The 20,644-nt window shown below is 44.7% G+C and overlaps 1 protein-coding gene across 1 annotated transcript; it reads right to left on the bottom strand.

Annotated features, from left to right (window-relative positions):
* Positions 1 to 528: 528 nt before the first annotated feature.
* On the bottom strand, positions 529 to 13,922 carry TRIM38 (tripartite motif containing 38). Its single transcript, XM_004463489.5, has 7 exons — positions 13,696 to 13,922; positions 11,880 to 12,422; positions 9,172 to 9,267; positions 7,269 to 7,499; positions 6,243 to 6,265; positions 6,036 to 6,148; positions 529 to 1,778 (listed from the first exon to the last, which is right to left on the bottom strand). Exons 2-7 carry the CDS (start codon positions 12,282 to 12,284, stop codon positions 1,258 to 1,260), a joined length of 1,389 nt encoding a protein of 462 aa, XP_004463546.1. The 5' UTR covers positions 12,285 to 12,422; positions 13,696 to 13,922; the 3' UTR covers positions 529 to 1,257.
* Positions 13,923 to 20,644: the final 6,722 nt, after the last annotated feature.

Raw genomic sequence — 20,644 nt, 5'->3', positions numbered from 1 at the left:
CCCCGTTACAGCCCAGCCTCTCCAGGGGACAGGAGAACGTCTGTCCAAAGGCAGGGCAGGCGTGTGGGCCACGGTCTTACCTTCCTGTTTCTTTCTCTGAGCAGAAACAGAGGCCTGACTAGGCCTCTGACATCAGCTGCTTCATTTCCACTAGCCCTAAAGAGGCTTCTTGAAGACAATGTGCAGTTGTTATATCTTCAGTTTCCTTGTGGCACTGGATATACTCTATCATCTGGAAAGCTTAAAAAAATCCAAGGACAATTGTCCCATTTACTTCTCTTGAGAAGAATTATGATACAAATGGTGATGTCAGAGGACCTCAGCATCAGCAAACACCGGTTTTATATCACCTGTCACTTTATGTGAAATTTAGCGTCTAATGATCTTTCTTGTCATTGTTAGCACTGTTTGTGTCTTGCCTTTCACTATTGTCCTCCCATTGGTTCACTCTGATATGATAATTGAGGTTTGACGTGGAATGCAGTTTTCAGAATAAACCACTGAGGAGTTATAATAGAGACTTTCAACAACCATTCCAGAAGTATTTATTGAGATTTAAAAATATTTCAAGACAGCCGACTCTAGCCCAGTATGAAAAATGTCAAATTATCTTCCAGCACTGAGTTTCCCATCAGAATTTGTATAGAGTCTTCAGCCCTTTCCCATTGGAAGCATCTCATTGTAAGCCACTTTTACCTCTCCTCTCACACTTTTCTGGGTTGTTGCCCAGGCAGAGCCCGCTAGGATGGCAGCTGTCTGTACCTACTACCTCATCTAAGGATAGAGCTCAGGATATTAATCAACACATCATGGTTGGAAAAGCCCCTGCCATTTTGATTTTCCTGCTCTTTTATGCAGTGGGCAGAGACAAGGCAGCTTTCCTTCATCTCTCCCACTTAAGTTCAAAATGTATTGAAAGACCATAAGCCTCCTGGCCTCTGGGGTCGTCACTGGCTTTTCTTGCTCATCGCCCAAGGTCTCTTAGAAATCACAGCCCTGGACCCGTTGAAGAGGGATGGAGAGAAGGACCATTGCTGCCTCACTGTGTCCCAGCACTGGCTGCCGACCTGTGCCATTTTTACAACTTTGTAGCTATTCATTCAGCGCACATTTAATAAGTATCCACTATAAGCACAGCATTCTTCTAGGCACTGGGGAAATGGCAGTGAAGAAGACATACCAAATTTCCACCCAGCATAGGATTTACATTTTGTTCTCTCTGCTGGTTAAACTAAGAGGGAGACTGTGCTCCTTTCCTCACTCATCTGGAGGAGGCAGGAACAGAGGAGAACACTGATAAACCCGGAAATAGGGTCGAAGAATATCAGGGAAGGAGGCCTTTGGGAAGGTGAAGATGTGGGAGCCGGTTGTCATGTTGTAGAAGGATATGACTCCAGCCTCACAGTCTAGGAAAACCCCTATAAGCAGGGGATGCTCCTTCAGATGCAGGTAAATCCGGGGAGAAGTAAGTGCTACAAAGCCTTTCTCTCGGCACAGCCTAATGGCCCAGCATCCAAACTCAGGCTTCTGCTTCATGTCTAGGCCCCTCTGCACATTCTCCAGACACACCCCTATTTCCCAAGCAGTTCCTTCCCCCACATCTACTTCAAAATAGTGCTTCCCCGAGGTGAAGCCCTCACAGCCCAGGACACAGGGGAGGGCACTGAATCTCCTAGAAGAAATGTCAAGATTCTTGAAGGAGCCGTAGATCACCTGTCTGGAGTCCTCAGATACAAGTAGCGCAGGATGAGCTGTGTCTGGATCCAGGGTCACGCTGACTGCAGAGAAAGACATTTTTGGCACTGAGAACACAGTTTATTTTCAATAAAGCCACCCTGCATTCAAATGTGAGCGAGGTTTCTTACGAGCCTTGTGAACTTAGGCAAGTCACTCAACTCTCTGAGCCTCAATTTTGTTAAGCAGAAAATGGAAATCATCAGACCTGTGGCGGTGGGAGGATTGAATGAGCTAGTGTGTGTTCAGTGCTTGGTATAATTTCCGGCATGTAGTCAGTGTCGGTAAATGGTAGTAATAATATCATCATCATCTTCATCATCACCACATTAGTCACTCAGAGAACCCAAGGCCAGAACTAACCAGAGCCAGTATGTTTATTCTCCTCTCCAAAGCCCACTCTCCCTTGCAGGACTTAGAGGAATCATGGAATATTGGAGCAGAAAGGAGCCCTGTAATAACCAGTAACCCTGGGGATCAGAGGAAAAAAGACACAGCTAATGCCATAGCTTGTTACTGGAAGACCCAGGACCTTAGCCAGGCCCCAGAACCTCTCATTTCTTGCTTCAGATAATGCCCAATAGGGATGAGCGTAAAGTAGTACACCAAGGACCGACCATCTGGCCACAGTCAAGAAAGACAAGAAGAACACGTGATAAACTAAAGCCAAATATTGGTCAACAACACAATTTTACAAATGAAAACCGGTAATAAGATGTTTTAGCCAAAGAATTAAGAAACCACTGGGTTACCGGGTTATCACTGGTCAGCTGGACGGTGGCAAGAAGGGAAACGAAGTATTCCAAAATGCTCCCTGGCTGCATGCTCTCCATTAGCTCCTCCAGGCCAGGGCCACCCCTCTCCACCCTGCTCTGTGCTCAGGAAGGCTGACCTCTGTGCACATGGCAAGGGTCTCCCTTCCCTCTTCTGTTTGGTTCAGCCAATGGGAAGCACTAGAGGAAACCCACGGCAGGGAGGGCCAGAGTTAGGGGTATATGTCACCCCTGCCCCTCCCTATTGCATGGGATCTGGCCCCCAGGCCTTTGCCTCTGGTGATGTACTCACCTCCACCTGCCTCCCGAGACCCCAGAGAGGTGAAGGCTGCCCACCGGCTCTTAATCCCAGGGGCCCCACGGCTCCTTGATGACTACCCTGCTCCTCGCCTTTGCAAACGACCTGTTTATTAAACTCTTGCCAGTCACTTTTATCATGAGCCTGCCCTCACCAAAGTTTGGGGTTTCAGCATATATTACCTGAATGATCTAGGATAATCCAAGTTGAGAAATTAAAGTGTTTATAGGTTGGTAATGCCACTTAAAAGATAAAATGTCAATTGGATTTTTAAAATTCCACCTATATATTAATGATAAGTGACATATTACAAAAAGATGCAGAAAGGTTGAAAGTTGAAGGATGGATAATATAATTGTGTAATTACATCAAAAGATATTAAGTCAAAGTGTTATTATGGATGAAGTCACCTCATAAAGACAAATAGTACAATTCACTAAGAAGAGATCACAACATACATGCATTAATAGCCTTAAGACATGCAAAGCAAAAATTACAGAATTATAAGGAGAAATAGACAACTCTATAATGATCAGAGATCTTAACATTCTTCTTTCCATAATTGAAAGATCAGGCAAAAAAAAATGTGAAGATATAGGAGATTTGAACTTTTGAACCTAACAGCCCAATCCATTAGTCATATATAAAGCCCAGCAATTAATATGCAGAGAATAAGCACTTTTCTCAGGCATAGATGGGACATTTACAAATTAAGTAAACACTAGTCAGAAAGTAAGTCTAAACAAATTTCAATGAATCTGCATCACACAGACCATTTTCTCTGACTTCAATACAATTAGGTTAGAAATCAATAATTTAAAAATAATTAAAATATACTAAATATCAGGAAATAGAAAACACCTCTAAATCATAATATTAGTAGGTATATAGAATGAAACAATAAAAAATGCTACATATAAAAATTATACAATGACTCTAAAACAGAATTTTGAGGAATATTTATGGTCTTTAAATGCTTATTTTATAAAAGGAGAAAGGCTAAAACTTAATGAGCCAAGCAGAGAACAGAGAACCCTAAAGACATTTTTAAAAAGGGAAAATAAAAATTAAACATTAAGTCAATGAAATGAAAGAAAACCAGATTGTAATAGAGAAGAAATAGCCAAAAGTAGCTTTTTTGAAAGGCTAATAAAATAGACATACCTCTGACAAGGTTTACTAAGGAAAAAAAAGAGAGAGAAGGTAAAACTGCAATGAATATCGAATTTTTTTAAATATTAAGAGAATTTAATTAACTTATACTAACTTATAAGTTAGACAAAATGTATTGTTTGTTAGAAAAATATTTCTTAGTAAAATGGATTCAAAAGAAAAAGAAAACATGAGTAGGCCTAGCATTAGAAACAATGAACTCAGTAGTTTAACAATCTCCCCCACAGAAAGCGAAACATGCATAATCAACAAAAATATATCTCATCAACTTTTTCAGGAAGTTCTATTAAATAGTCAAGGAACAGGGGCCACATGGACTGGACCCTTGGTACAGCTGTGAAAAGAGCTTTCCAAGTCCAAGTAATTCCGGGAAAAGCTCTTCACTCATGTTGGCTGCCCCACTTTATCAGCCACTACTCACCTGGAAGAATATTTCTGAGAGACATTAGATAATGCAAATCTCATAGCAAATCTTCCAAAGAATAGGAAATTACATATCTCTCTTACTTAGGGACATAAATGGAAAAATCCTGCACAAAATGGTATAAATAACAGACCAAATTATATATATTTTATATTTACAATGTCAATACAAAATTTAAGATCTTTTTTTTTTTTTTTTTTAAAGATTTATTTATTTATTTAATTTCCCCCCCTCCCCTGGTTGTCTCTTCTTGGTGTCTATTTGCTGCGTCTTGTTTCTTTGTCCGCTTCTGTTGTCGTCAGCGGCTCGGGAAGTATGGGCGGCGCCATTCCTCAGCAGGCTGCTCTTTCTTTTCACGCTGGGCGGCTTTCCTCACGGGCGCACTCCTTGCGCGTGGGGCTCTCACGCGGGGGACACCCTTGCGTGGCACGGCACTCCTTGCGCGCATCAGCACTGCGCATGGCCAGCTCCACACGGGTCAAGGAGGCCCGGGGTTTGAACCGCGGACCTCCCATATGGTAGACGGACGCCCTAACCACTGGGCCAAAGTCCCTTTCCCAAGATAAATCTTTAAATGCAGTTATTTCATGAAAGATGTTAAAGATCTAAATAAAAGAAGAACTATTTCATATTCATGGAGAGATAGATGCAATTCTCACTCAATTACTTTGAAAATTAATACACTTACACTCTCAACCTCAACAGAGTTTTTCATAGAAATTGATAAGCCAATGTGAAAATTTACATGAAAGTGTAAAGGCCAAGACAACTTTAAAGGGGACCAGTAAAGATGAGGAAATTTGTCCTAACAGGATGATAATTTATTATAAAATGTCAGTAATTTATGACATTGTGGTATTAGCACAGGAATCAACACATGGACCAATGAAACTGAAGAGACACTCGAGAAATAGGACCTACACACATTTTGAAAATAAATCTGTGACATAGGGGAATAATCACTGGGGAAAGGACGAACTTTAAGTGGGGCCAGGACAAATTGGTTATCCATACTTCCCACCAAAAACACAAATTGATCAAGGTGGACTAAAGTCCTAATGTGAAAAATAATATTTTATTTTATTTTTTATTTTATTTTTTGTAGTTAAGCCTTTTATTTAGCAGTTTAGACAGACTGAAAAGTAATATTTTAAAACTCTAAAAGAACGTTTAGTGAAAAACTTTGTACGACCTTGGGGCAGAGAGGCTTCTCACCAAAGGTAAAAAAGTCAAACGGTAAAGGAAAATGTGTCTGTGAGTGACACAGGAAGAGGCATTCAATGTCTGACACACGTGTACAAGCTTAGAGAAAGATATTGGCCACACTTCCTGGAGAAGTAGAAATGGAGAAGAGGGAAAGAAACATTTTCCTTTTATGTCCATCTACATTGTTTGGCTATTTACAACCTGTTTGCATCACTTTTGTAATCAGAACATTTTTAAGCAAGAAGGCTTAAAAAAGAAGTAGGAGAAACCTCCAGTTACAATATAAGCTCATTTAAGAAACAGATTAGCCCGAACCATGTCATAATGCCTTCTGCAAAAAAACATGAGTGGACCAATCTGCTCAGCTGAAATCTGAGCATGACTCACAGGCAGTAAGTGGTATTCAGCAATTCTCGAGTTTACACACCTTGATAGCGCCTTAGCATTTTCTTCACGTCGAGGTAAAGTTCAGGAACATTGCACGCAGTTTGAAGCTCCAAGGGCTCCGCCTCCGGTGTCTCCAGCTTCACAGCCGAAACCCTGGAATAAGCAGAAGCCAGAGACGCCCTCAGTGGTGCCTCCCCTTCGGCTCTCCATGCCCACCTCTTCCCTCCAGCATTCAAACAAGACTTACTTGCTCAAAGCGTCTTTCACGTCCTGTAGAGAAACAAGACAAAACGTGAGAGTGGAACAATCATCTTCCAAGAGGCATGGCCTGCAGGGCCGTTCTCTAACATCCCTCCTTCCCAAGAGGGACCGAGAAGGACCCCAGCCTGGGGTATCGCGGGGTCTGCGCAGGGCTCTCAGCCGCTGAGTCCCTTGTCTTCCCTGGTGGAGCCTGTGGGCCCCTGCAGGGCTCATGAAGCACAGCCCTGGGGGCTGCTTGGGCAAGGGGCCGGGAGCTGTTCCCTGCCCCCTTTGACCATTTCCTTCAGAGCAACCCTCACCGAGATCACTTATCACATGGTCCTTTGTGGCGCTTCCACGGGCTGCTAAGGTGGTGGGAGCAGGTATCAGTCAAAGTCCGCTCCTGACCTTGACAGTTAGCGCCAACTCTGCTGGGGGAGCCAAAGGTAGCAGCCCGAGGTGTTCCCCTCCACGGACTGGACCCTTCCTGCAGTCATGAAAAGAGCTCTCCAAGGCCAAGCAATCCCAGGAAGAGCTCTTCACTCACGTTGGCTGCCCCACTTTGTCAGCCACTACTCACCTGGAAGAATATTTCCGAGAAAGTCAGGATTTTGCGCAGAGCACCATTGGGCAAACGGTGGCAAAAGTCACCCATGGCTCTGTGTGACTCCCCGAGCTATGTCCACCCAGAGGAAGGTATATTTGTCTAATTAGCACAAAGACACCCCAAGACTAGTGAAGTCCACCCAGAAGATATTGATGCATATCTAAAAGAAACATTATTTTAGCCTAATGTGCCCATTTCAAGCAAAGGCCTTGCCAACCCTCCCATGCGTCCTTCACACGTTTTTTTAGGAGGTACCGGGCATTGAACCCAGGACCTCATACATGGGAAGCAGGCGCTCAACCACTGTGCCCCACCAGCACCCCCTTTGCAGTCTTCTTTTTTTTTTTTTTGGTCTTTTTTTGTTATTTCTTTTTTTAACAGCTCAGTAATGGACCCTCTCTTCCCTGCTCCGAGCTATGGCCCCACCTGTAGCACTTCCTGGTCTGAGCCCTGGCACCTTTCCTCCAGCTCCAGGATGTGGCTCCTGAGGGCACAGCTCTTCTGGAGCAGATTTTCCTCATTGACTCCCAGCTTCTTCAGAGTCTGTTCCTCTTCTTTTTCCAGCCTCCACAGATAAGACTTCTCCTCCTCATGCAGGAAGTTGTGGAGATTCTGAAAGTCGGAATCGATTTTTTCCTTCTGATTCCTTATTTTCGTCTAGAGAGAAGAAAATATGCTCAGCAATTGTGGCATTATTTTCCCATGAATTCCCCGGTTCCCAGCTGCCAAGTCATGCTGGGGAGGCAGCATGCAGGGGAATGAGAACACATCCTGATTCCACATTAACACCTAATTTCTACCTTCTCCAGCCAAGATGCAGGAGAAGGCGGGGCGGGTGCTAGATAATTTTATCGTGGAACTAGAGTGCAGTTCAAGCACTTTCTTACTTATGATGATTAAAAAACAGATTTTATTTGGAAAGCAAAACAAAACAAAACAAGCCAGCTCTGAATCTGAGGGAATTTCTTGAACATCAATAAAGACTGGATTTTTTTTTTAGGAGGTACCGGAAATTGAACCTAAGACCTCATACATGGGAAGCAGGTACTCAACCACTGAGCCACATCTGCCCCACAATGAGAGCTGGGGTTTTCACCTGTTTGTCTTTAGGAGGTACCAGGGAGTGAATGTGGGACCTCGTACATGGGAAGCTGGTGGTCAAGCACCGAGGCACATCGGCTCCCCTGAGTTGGTTTTCTCATTTGTTTGTTACTTGTTTTCCTTCGTTTTTAGGAGATTCCGGGCCTCCTGTGTGGGAGGCAGGTGCTCTACCACTTGAGCCACATCTGCTCCCTAGGATTGGATTTTTAAACAGTGGGGCTGATAGTAGAGTCCACAATTCCCAGAAGGAAGGTATAGCCCTGGCAAGCTTTTCACATGGGTTCACTGAAAAGTGGTCATCCACCAGCCCACTGTCAACTTAACCATCCAGGGGAAGACTGGCAGGAATTCAACGACATAGCACATGGGGCTCCATTTTCATTGTGGGGAATATGCAACTGTCACTTCCAATAGCCCTTCCTCAATTCCTACAAGGTTTCAATGACCTTGATGCTGGGGAAAAGGGTCACTGATTTAGGATGAAGAGGATCTCTTTCGTATGAGACAGACGTAGCTGTAACACCTCCACTGAGGGGGTTCCTGGATAGGTTAGTTACACTGAAGCCTTTCCCCACTGCCCAAGATCCTGGAAAGGACGGAAGTAAGAGGGTCCTCCAAGGCACTTTCCTATCACAAAAGACCCCTGAGAGAGGCAAAACAGCTCTGAGGTCCATGGGATCTGAGCATAAGCTAAAGGATTACACACACATTTCCATAAAGGAATGTATCTGAGGTACATGGCGAACCATGAAAAAGGTCTGGAGACCCAATAGTTCTGCAGCTGCAATTTGTAGGTTCTTAAAACTGTTTATGTCCTCTTTGTAAATCAAGTGGGTTTTCTTTATCAGTCTCATGGGCCTGAGTACTATGAATTGCCAGTTAAGTACATCTGCTTTAGAGGGCTCCTGGAGGTTGGTGCCTGAACCCGTGAAAGGTATGCTGGCAAAGATAAACTTTGAAACCCGGTTCAGGCTGTTCTGTGTAAATGGACCCTCTAATTCTGCTTCTGCAGAAAGAGGTATCACGAATCCTAGCCAGTTACTGTGGAAGGATTGACATGGACAAATGGGGGGCACTAGACATAAAAAACAAATACTGGTTTCTTCTTCGGGTGTCAGTTATTTGGTGTGGCTTAGTGAGAATAAGCCATCATTGTACTTTGCCCCAAACCTCCCTTGGGCCTAAGCTGTAGGATCGAAAATAAGTTGAGCTCACTGAAGATTCTTACCTTCCATTTGGTTACTTGCTTTGTTGTGAGCTCTATCAGATTCTTATATTCTGCTTCAACTTGCTTCAATCTTGTCACAGCTTTCTGGAGTTTTTCCTGAAAGCAAAATTGGGTGTGTAAAGTCGATTCAGTTTGACAGCTCTTCTGTAGGCACTTCATTGTGTCCATTCCCATGGGGAATCCCAGTGCTCCCAAAGCACTAGATTAAGAGTGGGTATTTACTGAATCCTTATGTTTTGGCAGGGAGCGTGCCAGGGGCTCTATATGCAGGTACTGAGCAGGGGGCGGGTGGGTTCCTAAGGCCATCTCTGTGCTGTAGAAGCTGAGGTTTAGGGACAGGCTAAGGAACTTGCCCAAGGGGCTAAAACTGATTCCAACCTCCCTTTGCTGACTCAAGAGTGTAGGCTATATCCACCACTGTCCTGTAGTTGGCCAGGGGTGTGCAGCATGTGGGACGAGATAATAACCATCTAAAAGATGATTTTACAAAATCATGTGCTAAACCAAACATAACCAGTGCCAGAGTGTTTGGCACGCGTGGAACTCTGTAGGTGTTATGAGGGAGTCAAGAAGGAAAGATGTGGGTGCCAACTGGAGTTATTAGAAAATGTTAATGGAGGAGGGGAGTCCTGAGATTAAATACATATATTTATTTATTTATTTTTGAGGCACCAGGAACCGGGGATTGAACCTGGGACCTTGTGTGTGGGATGCCGGCGCTCAACCACTGAGCCACATTAGCTTCCTGAGTTGTTGGTTTTGCTTGTTTTACTTGTTCTTTGTTTTTGCTTTTTCAGGAAGCACTGGGAACTGAACCCAGGACCTTCCCGTATAGGAGGTGGGAGCTCAACCACTTGATCCACAATCTGCTCCCTCCTGGTACATTTTGAAGGATGGTGTCTTGAAACCAATTTAAAATAATATCCACATCAAGCTTTTAGGTTATTTTTCAAAAAATCGTTTCTCTTATTTTTACAGACAGCATTTGAAGCTGAGCCAAACTGAGCAGAGTTCTGGAAAACTAACCCAATACCCAACAAGCATACATGTTAACTCTCACGTGCTCTCAAGGAGGGGTGCTACGTAACTGTTTAGCAAAAGCCTGTGTTGCACTTGCGAGATGCCAAGTGCCCCCCTAAACCTTAGATATATTAACTCCTTCAGGCTCACAACAACCCTCTGGTGTGTGTGTGTGTGTTGGGGGAGAGCATGGGAACTGCTATTTCACACCTTGCCCAGATGGGGAAACCGGGGCTAGAAGACTTTAAAGACCCTGCCCCAGATTCCCCCTCTAGTAAGGGCAGAACCAGGATTCCAGCCTGCCTGCCTGGCTCCTGGAGCTGTCACCGTAACCACGACCCTGTGCTGCAACTGTTATGAAAACAGGAATAGCTGCTCCGCGAGTTGAAGGAGGGCGGCTGCCTGGTGCGTCGTAGCAGGATTCACCGGTCTTGAGGACGGTCATTTCCGCCACCAAGGAGGGGGCAAAGAGCCCCGCAGTGGAAATATCGTTTTCTTCAAATCCAGGCAGGGCAGGACTCTTCCTGCCACTCCTTCTAAAACTTCTCCCTCCCCTTAATCCTCTGTAGCCAATTATTTCCAAATACCTATGACTCTTCTGGAGTCTTGCTTGAGACTGTCCCCTCTGCCCTCTTCTTGTTGGGATCATTTGAATTTTTTTTTAAAGGTACTGGGGGCCAGGGATTGAACCTGGCACCTCGTATGTAGGAAGCCAGTTCTCAACCACTGAGCCGCATCAGCTTCCCTGAGTTGGTTTTTTTGCTTCTTTTGCTTGTCGTTCATTTTTGTTGTTTTAGGAGACACTGGGAACCGAAGCCAGGACCTCCCACATGGGAGGCGGGAGCTCAACCGCTCGAGCTGTACCCACTCCTGGGATCATTTGAATTTTATTCTTTGATATTCATTTTACAGGTCCTGGGGTGATCCTTTCAACATAAACCTGACATAACACCCCCCAAGTGAAATGTACCCGGGTCCTTTACCGCTAGAGGCTAGGCTGGAGCCACAAGCTGACACAAATGTTCTGGGCTCCAGCCTCCTTCTCAGGCCACCACCTGCCTTTCCCTGTACACAATCCCTGGCCGGTCACTCAGATTCAGGGAAGCTCTCCCAGCCGAGCCTTGAACGTGGAGCCCCTCTGCCTGGAATGCCCCCTTACTGCCTATCTCTGTGTGCTACTCCCTGTGAGTCCTCCAGGAGCCACGACTTTGGGATTGGCTTCTCCAGTGTCCCTCCCGAGCCCCTGGCTGCCCTCCTCTCCCCACTCGTAACACAAGGGTCCAGACAGTCTGTCTTTTTTCTGGATTGCCTTCCCTACTGGACTGCAGGGCACCCAAGAGGGGGCAGGTCTTTCTTCTTCTACCACATGAGTGTCTCATTGTGGGTTTTTGAAGTCTGATGTGGTGTGAAGCAATAAGACACGGAGATGTGGGTTTGAACACGCTGTGTTCTAGGACAGAGAGAAGCCCGTCAGAACCAGAGTGGAAGGGCCCAGGGTCCAGCCAGCCCACCGAAGGTCAGGAAGGACAGTCTGGGATCAATTCAGCAAGAACCCAATACAACTACTTTGTAGAAGCTGTGATGAAAGCTCTCTTTCAGGACCATAATCTTGGGTTTCAGGTGAAACAATCTCAGGTCTTGGGGAGCAGCAGAGACCAGTCCCTCTGCCCCCCACCCACTCCACTCACCTTGTAGGCTGGACATGCATCTTCGACAGGAGTCGTAGTGTGTCCCTTGTGCCGTGGTGCCCGCTCACAGCGCCAGCAGATGAGCTGGCCGTCATCCTCGCAGAACAGCTGCAGCTGCTCTCCGTGCTCCTCACATGACATGTCATGGTGCAGGTTCTTGATGATGTCAATGAGGCCTCCTAGCTGCCTGTTGGGCCGGATGCTGGCTACCTGAAATGGGACCCGGCACTGGGGGCAGGCAAAAGCCTCCGGCTGGGGGGGGGTCATGTTCTTGATGAAGCTCAGTAGGCACAGGTGGCAGTAGCTGTGTCCGCAGCTGATGCTCATGGGGTCCACCATCAGGTTCAGGCAGATGGAGCAGGTGGCTTCCTCCCGCATCATCTTGGAGGGTGTGGCTGAGGCCATGGTTGTTTGGGGGAAGGTTTCACTATTGGATCTAGAGGCCAAGAGGAAGTGACCAGCACCTCCGTGGTATGAGTTGGCTGCTACTGGCCCCCACAGGTCTTGAAGTCCTCTCTCAAGGAAGAATAAATGGACTGGAATCTAGAAGATGCACAAACATCTAGCTGTGTCGTCTGATGTGGTACCTACTAGCACATGTGGCTATTTAAATTCCTTAATCCCTCTAGCCACATGTGACTACACGACAGCGCAGATATAGAGCATTGCATCACCACAGAAAGCTGTTTTGGAGGAGATAGGAGCAAGGTAGGTGTCTTCCAAGATGTCCCAAGAGAGAAAACTCTTGACGGAGTATAAAATTCTTTCATGTTCTAAGGAACACTGAGGGTAACTATTACCAGAACAGCTCTCTCTAACTGGTGGCAGCACCAGATGATCTTTGGCCTACCAAGCATCAGATAATCTTGATTGTCATCAAGACAATCAAATTTGACTCTCCACCCCCAACCGTGAAGAACAAACACCAGGTTAATAAAGCCTCAATGGAAGCAGCAGACTTGGTCCAGTGGTTAGGGCGTCCGTCTACCACATGGGAGGCCCGCGGTTCAAACCCGGGGCCTCTTTGACCTGTGTGCAGCTGGCCCGTGTGCAGCGCTGATGCGCACAAGGAGTGCTGTACTACGCAGGGGTGCCCCCGCGTGGGGGAGCCCCACGCACAAGGAGTGCACCCCGTAAGGGGAGCCGCCCAGTGTGAAAGAAAGTGCAGCCTGCCCAGGAATGGTGCCACGCACAAGGAGAGCTGACACAACAAGATGATGCAACAACAACAAAAAAGAAACACAGATTCCCCTGCGGCTGACAACAGAAGTGGACAGAGAACAGACGGCTGGGGGCGGGGGAAGGGAGAGAAATAAATAAATACTTAAAAAAATAAATAAATAAAGCCTCAATGGAGACCCAACCAGGATGCGTGAAAGGACCCCCAATAACCTGTTTGTCCTTTTCATACTTGGCAGAAGAAATAACTGGAAAGAAGGGTGGGCGTGGGCGGCAGGAGCTATGGGGAGCCAAAGCAGAAGCAGGCAAGGGAGTCACACTTCCCCAGGCCAGGACCAGTCTCTCCGAAGTCCATGGTGACAGGAACGTAGGGAGGTGGCAGAAGTCGGGGGCAAACCCGGCTGGCAGGTTGGGGGTGGGAAGGGGAGAGGGGCGGTAGCGGCGGTGGGGGCGCCACCAGCCGCGGCTCCTTCCGGAACCCGCTTCCCACCTTGGGGGTCTGGCTGGAGGGAGGAGGGGGAAGGCTGCGGCGTGCCCTGGCTTTTAAATCGTCTGGAGACTTCTGTTGGGTGGCAGGTTATTTTGCACCTGCTGAGCTCCCGGGAGAAGGGCCTCCCCGACCTGGGCGTCTACTCACCTGGCGCCCTGGAGCGCCTGCGGGTGCGAGAGGAGGCAGCCGGGCCGAGCGGCCTCGGGCGGAGTCCGGCGGCGGCTGCCAGCTGGCGGCGTGGGCTCCCCGGGAAGCACCCCTGCCCCGCCGTCACACACCTGCACGCGCAGGGAGCACCCGCGGGCCGGGACCTGGCCCTTTCCACGCAGCCACGGGCGCGCCGCCAGCCCGCGCCTGAGCGGCCACTTCCTGATGCGCGGGGCAGGAAGTGAACTGAGAACTCAAAAGCGAAAGTGCGTGCGAGGCGGCCTGTGGGGCTCGGGGTCGGGGGTGCCGGGGCAGCTGGAGGGCTGACGGCAGCTGGTTTCAGAGTCAGTGCCTCCGAACGCTTCCCAGGCGGCCGCAGGGGGGCTGGGTGCGCGCGGGGCCCCAGAGGCGGCGCCGCCGGCCCTCGCACTGGCACCGGCTGTTCCAGAAGGCAGCCCAAAGTGCAGCTCGTCCTCGGAGGCAGCGCTGAGCTGTTTCGTCTGGAGCATCCGAATCCCAGCAGCTTCTTCCATCAGCGGTCTCGATTTCCTCCTGCAGGTTCCTGAACTTAGGTGGGACGAGCCCACGCGGCTAGGGCCAGTTTCCAGGGGATGAGACAGGAAAGAGTTTCCCCTGAGAAACTAGAGTCCAGCTTGGCGCAGTCCCTGCCTTTTCATCCTGAAACTCAGACCAGCTCTCAGAAAACTGCGGGAAAACAGCTGCGCTCCTGAGCAGTTTCAGTTCTTCTGACCCGAGGTCTCGGAAGGCCAGGCCTCCACCTGTCCGCTCGCTCACTCTGTCCCTGGCGCCCTGGCCTCTCCCTGCTGTTCTGGAACTGACCAATTAAACTCTTCCTCCAGGGCCTCTGCACTTGGCCCTCTGTCTGCCTGGGGTGCTTCCCTCCCTCAACCTCCCCACCCCCCAAACACCGAGTATTTGCCCAGCTGGTTCCCTCAGTTCCCTTAGATTTCTGTTTAAATGCCACCTTGTACCTTGTTAGAGATGCTGAAAGCATCATCCCACCTGCTGCCCAGCACACACCTGCCTGACTCCCTGACTTACCTTGGCAGTCTGCTCTGTCCAGGGGTACTATGTCTTATTCACGGCTGCACCACTATGCCTAGAAGATTCCTGGAATACAGCAGTGCTCAATAGACATAGGATTGACAGATTTGGCACCCAAACATACAGGAGGCCCAGTTGAATTCGAATATCATGACAAATAAGTTTTTTAGTAGATGTCCCAAATATTGCATGGGACACACGTGTGCTATTACTCATCGTTTGTCTGAAACTCAAGTTTAACTGGGTGTCCCGTATTTCATCTGGCAACCGTAAGTATGTACAATTTTTTTTGAAGAGGATAAAACCAATCTTGCTTAGGTTTGGAGGACCTGCCTCCCATCTTGATCTGGGGTCATGTCTTCTGACGGGCACGGACTCTTCTGAGAAGCTTGAGGCCAGCGCGGCCCCTCCAAGGCAGAGGGCTTCGCCCCCACCTCCAGTGCCCATGAGGCACAGCCCAGACCTGACCCTTTGCCAGGAACTTCGGACACCCTCTCTGCTCCACGCTGGGGCCAGGGCAGGACCAGGATTTCTACCACTCCTGAAAAACAAGAACAGCGAGGTCCTCAGGCCAAGTACTTCCTCCTGTCCTCAGTCCCCTCCTGTGCCACTCAGAGGTGCCCGCCCTTTGCCTTTTAACCCCGGGTCTCCACAAAGGCCTCTTCACTCAGCAGTGGAGGCAGGAGGGATCCCAATTTTCTGTATTCAGCTCATTCTGGAAGGAAGGAAAGGCAGCAGGAAAAAATAGCCTTCTTTTGCAGCAATACAAAGAAGGGGCAGGTGAATCGCCCAGGACCTCGCCTGGCCAACGCTGGCACAGAGTATCTAAAAGTGGGGAGCTTGCAGAGGTCAGCGCACAGCCAGCCCCACGGGGAGTGCAGGCGCCTTCCTGGAGGAGGTTATGGTTGGCTGCTTTAGGTTGCTTCTTGTTTTGTGACTGCTCTGAAGTTTGTGGCTGACAAGAAGGTGGTGGCAGCTTCTCTGCGCCACAAAATGCAACCCCTTCCTCCTCAGTGCCCTCTGTGGGGCTCAGACGCACTTCAGAATCCAGAGACCACAGCCCCGGACAGGGAAAATAGCTCCCATGGCCCACAGTGAGCAGCCTCGGCTTGGGGCCGTGACAGCTGTCCGGCTCCGCACTCTGGAGAAGTTGGAGTCGGGGTCAAGAGCTTAGGGACTCAGCTCTGGCTTCTGTGGTTCTAAAATGAAAGCAAAATACTGTCCCGTCAACATGCATTCGTGATACAAACTCTCAGCAAACTAGGAAGACAGGAGAACATCTTCATCTTGTTAAAGAACAACAAAAAACCTTCCAGCTAGCATCGTACTTAATGATGGGAAACTAGATGCTTTCCTCCTAAGATCAGGAACAAGACAAGGTTGTCCTTTTATTTTTAAATTTTTGATTACAGAGCCGTTCACCTCATATAGTCCGATTCAACATCATACTGGAAGTTCTAGCTAATTCAATAGGACAAGAAAAGGAAATAAAAGGTATACAGATTAGGAAGGAAGAAATAAAATTGTCTTTGTTCACAGGTGTTATATAATTGTCTATACAGAAAATCCCAAAGTTGGCAAAATCTCCTGGAAATTCAAACAGATTATAGCAAGGTTGGCAAGATTGTAGAATATAAGGTTAATATACAAAAGTAAGTTGCTTTCCTGTATACCAGCAATGAACAATTGGAATCAGAAATGAAAATACCACATTATTTACATTAGCACCTAAAATAATGAAATATTTAGGTATAAATCTAACAAATATGAATAAGGTCCATATGAGAAAACCACAGACTTCTTACGAAAGAATTCAAAGAAGATCCAAATAAATGGAGGTTTATTTCACGTTCATGGAAAAGAAAACTCAACACTATTAAGATGTCAATTCTACCCAACTTTATCTAGAGAGTCAAGGCAATCCCTATCAAAATCCCAGCAAATTATTTTGCAGATATTGATAAACTGATTCTAAAGTTTATACGGTAAGACAAAAGATCCAGAACAGCCAACCTAATACTGAAGAAGAGCAAATCAGAAGTCTGACACTGCCCAACCTCAAGACTTACTATAAAGCCACAGTGATCAAGACAGTGTGGTATTTATGAAAGAACAGACAAATAGATCAATGGAACTGAGTAGAGAGCTCAGAAATAGACCAAGGCAAATATAATCAACTGATTTTTGACAAGAAAGCAAAGGTAATTCTGTGGACAAAGGGTAGTCTTTTCATCAAATGGTGCTAGATTAGCTAGACATCCACATGCAAGAAAATGAATCCAGACACCTTACTTCTTTCACAAAAATTAAGTCCAAATGGTCCATCATATGTAGAATAAGCACATTCAGAGAGACAGAAAGTAGATTAGAGGTTACCAGGAGCTGGGGAAGGCAGAAATGAGGAGTTATTGCTTGATGTGTACAGAATTTATGTTTGGGGGTGATGGTAAGGTTTTGGTAACCGGTGGTAGTGATGGTAGCACAACATTGTAAATGTAAATAATTCCACTGAATCGTACACTTAAAAAGATTATAATGGCAAATTTTATGTTATCTATATGTTACATAAGATTTTATTTTTTTTGAAAAAAATGACCTAAATGTAAAATGCAGAACTGTACGACTTCTATAGGATAACATAGGTGCCTTGGGTTTGGCAATGACTTCTTTAGATTCAATAGTGAATGCATGATCCACGAAAGGAAAAAAATGATAAATTGAGTTTCATTTGAAAAGAAGTTTGCATTGCAAACAACCCTGTTAAGAGAATGAAAAGGTAAGGCACAGATTAGAAGAAAATATTTGTAGAACACATACCGGATAGACAATTTGTATCCAAATATACAAGGAACTCTTTCAATAATAGAAAATAAGCAGCACAATTACAAAATGGGCAAAAGATCTGAATGGACAGCTCACCAAAGAAATTACACAGATGGCAAATAAGCGTATGAAGAAATGCTTGGCATTACATATCATTAGAGAATTGCAAATTAGAATAATGAGATACCACTACACTCCTATTAGAATGGCTAAAATCCAAAATACTGACAACATTAAATATTGGTGAGTGCGGGCAGGAACTCTCATTCATTGCTAGTGGGAATGCAAAATGGTACAGCAACTTTCGAAGACAGTCTGGTTGTTTACAAAGTTAAACATAGCTCACTGTGCGATCCAGTAATCATGCTTCTATCCAAATGACTTGAGAACTGATGTCCACCCAAAAACCTGCACAGTAATGTTTATAGCAGCTGTATTCATAATTGCCAAAAATTGGAAGCAAACAAGACGTTCTACAACAGGTGAATGGATAAACAAACTATCGTACATCCAGACAATGGTGTGTTATTCAGTGATAAAAAAAAAAGAGCTTTAAAGCAATGAAAAGTTACGGAAGAGCCTTAAATGCATACTGCTAAGTGAAGGAATCCTGTCTGAAAAAAGCTATATGCTGTATGATTCTGATTCTATGCCATCTTGAAAAGGCAAAACTATAGCATCAGTAAAAAGTACAGTGGTTGCCTGGGGCTCAAAGGGAAGGGAAGAGAGGTGAGTGAAGGGGAGGAGGGAGAAGGTGGAGGACATTTTTAGGGCAGTAAAAGCTATTTTTTATGATACTGTAATGGTGGATACATGGCATGGTGGCATTTGCCAAAATGTGTACAACACAAAGAGTGAGATCTAATGTAAACTATGGCCTTTAGTTAATGTATCAATATCAATTCATCAGTTGTATTAAATGTACCACACTAATTCAAGATGATAATATTGAAAGTGGGGGTGTGTGTTTGTGGGGGTGTGAAAAATAAAAAATCCCTCCCCTCTGTACCTTTTGTACACTTCCTGTAAACCTAATACTGCTCAAAAAATAATCTTTTAAAAATTGCTTGTTTTTAAATTTTTGATCACACTGATTTGAAAGAATAATTTTACAATCTTATTCACAGTTGCATCCCTATATATATTTAGGATTTAAATTTCTAACTATTATATTTTGTAGATTTCAGTGAGGAAGTCTTGCTCATCTTTTTGTTTGTTTCCTTACTTTATTTTGTTTTCCCTTACTTTTTATTTTGAAAAATTTCAATTCCATGAAAAAGCTTAAAGAATAGTACAATGAATATTTATGTACCCCATCTGAATTAATTTGCAAATATTTTATTCTATTTGCCCCTCTCCCTCTCCGTCTCTCTCTCTTCTGAACCATTTAGAAGTTGTAGACATCAAACCACTTCCTTCCTAAATACTTCAACATTTACCTCCTAAGAACAGAGACATTATCCCACAAAACCCCATTCAATAGTTAATATTCATACAATGTTATTATGACATACACACCTATAACCAAACATCCCTAAGTGTCCCAATCATGCCCTTTATCTTTTTATGTTGTTGTTTATGTTTTGCTTTGTTTTGTTGTTTCCAATTCAATCCAGGCTCAGACATTCATTTGGTTATTATGTCTTCTTAGACTCCTTTTACCTTTAAGCAGTTCTCATGTTGAGTTCTGGCTAGTTGTATAAAATAGAACACAGACAACCTGAAATTGCCTTACTACGTTTTCATGATCAGACTCAGGTACATTTGGCAAGGATACCAGAAAATCTGGCTGACTCTTAAAGGTGTATATTTACTTATTGGAATTTATTGGGTTTCTTGAATCTATAGTTTGATGACTTTTAAGTGTTTTGGAAAACTTCAAATACCGTTTTTATTTCCTTTCTCTTCTCTTTTTAAAACCCCAATTATGTTAAAACTATTTCTACTCTCCATGTTTTTTCACTTCTGTTTTATTGTTTCTTTTTCTTTGTCTCTCTGAACTTTACCTCAGATAGTTTCTTCTGACCTCTATTTCACTTCACTAAATCTCTTCGACTAAATATAATATGCCTTTAAATTAATCCATGGAGTTTTAAAAAAATCTATTTTGTTGGTACATATTCATAAAGCAACAATCCATCCAACATATTCAATCGATGATATTTGGTATAATCACAGAATTGTGTAGTCATCATTTCAATCAATATTAGAGCATTTTCATTAGTCCAATAATAGTAGTAAAAAACAAAAAACAGACAAGAAAAAAACTCTATACCTTATTAAACACCTCTCAGTCTCCCTATCCTTCCCCTGCCATATATAGCAGCTATTCTGTTTCCTACTAATCATTTGTATTTATATTTTGTATAGATGGAGTCAAACAATACATAGTACCTTTTGTCTAGTTTCTTTCACTTAGTATATTTCCTTTTTTTTTTTTACCCATAATGGAAATTTATTAGTATATTACTCTACACTATGGACCATAGTTTGCATAGGTTGTCATTTTGCCTTATATTAACTTCTTGTAACATCAGCTTGCATTCTGTTTCAAATAAAAAGTCTTATATATGCAATATTACCCATACTCGTATTTCATATGAGGTCTTCCTATGCTATACAGTCCCATCATACATTTTTAGCTTCCTTCTAGTAATATACATGACCTTAGACTTTCCCTTTCAACCACCATACCCATATATTAGCACTGCTTGTTATAAACACTATAGTGTACTTTCACCATTTCTATTCATTTCCAAAGATTCACCAACAATCTTTTTACCAATTCTGCACAGGTTAATCCTAAGCTTTCTATTCTCTAACCTCATTCTATTTTCTGGTGACCTAAATTCTAGTTATTAACTCCATGAGTTTACACAATATATTTAGTTCATAAAAGTGTACAATATTGGCTATGGCTATTTCATATATGTCCTTTATCATATTGAAACTTTCCTTCTATTCCTATCTTTTATCAAGAAAGGATGCTGGATTTTGTTGATTTCCTTTTCTGTGTCAATCAAGATAATCACGTGGTTTTATTCCTTCATTTTATTAATGT

Source organism: Dasypus novemcinctus, chromosome 22 (genome assembly GCF_030445035.2).
Source record: "Dasypus novemcinctus isolate mDasNov1 chromosome 22, mDasNov1.1.hap2, whole genome shotgun sequence".
NCBI classification, from domain to species: Eukaryota; Metazoa; Chordata; class Mammalia; order Cingulata; family Dasypodidae; genus Dasypus; species Dasypus novemcinctus.
This window is presented reverse-complemented; position numbering and strand designations above follow the sequence as displayed.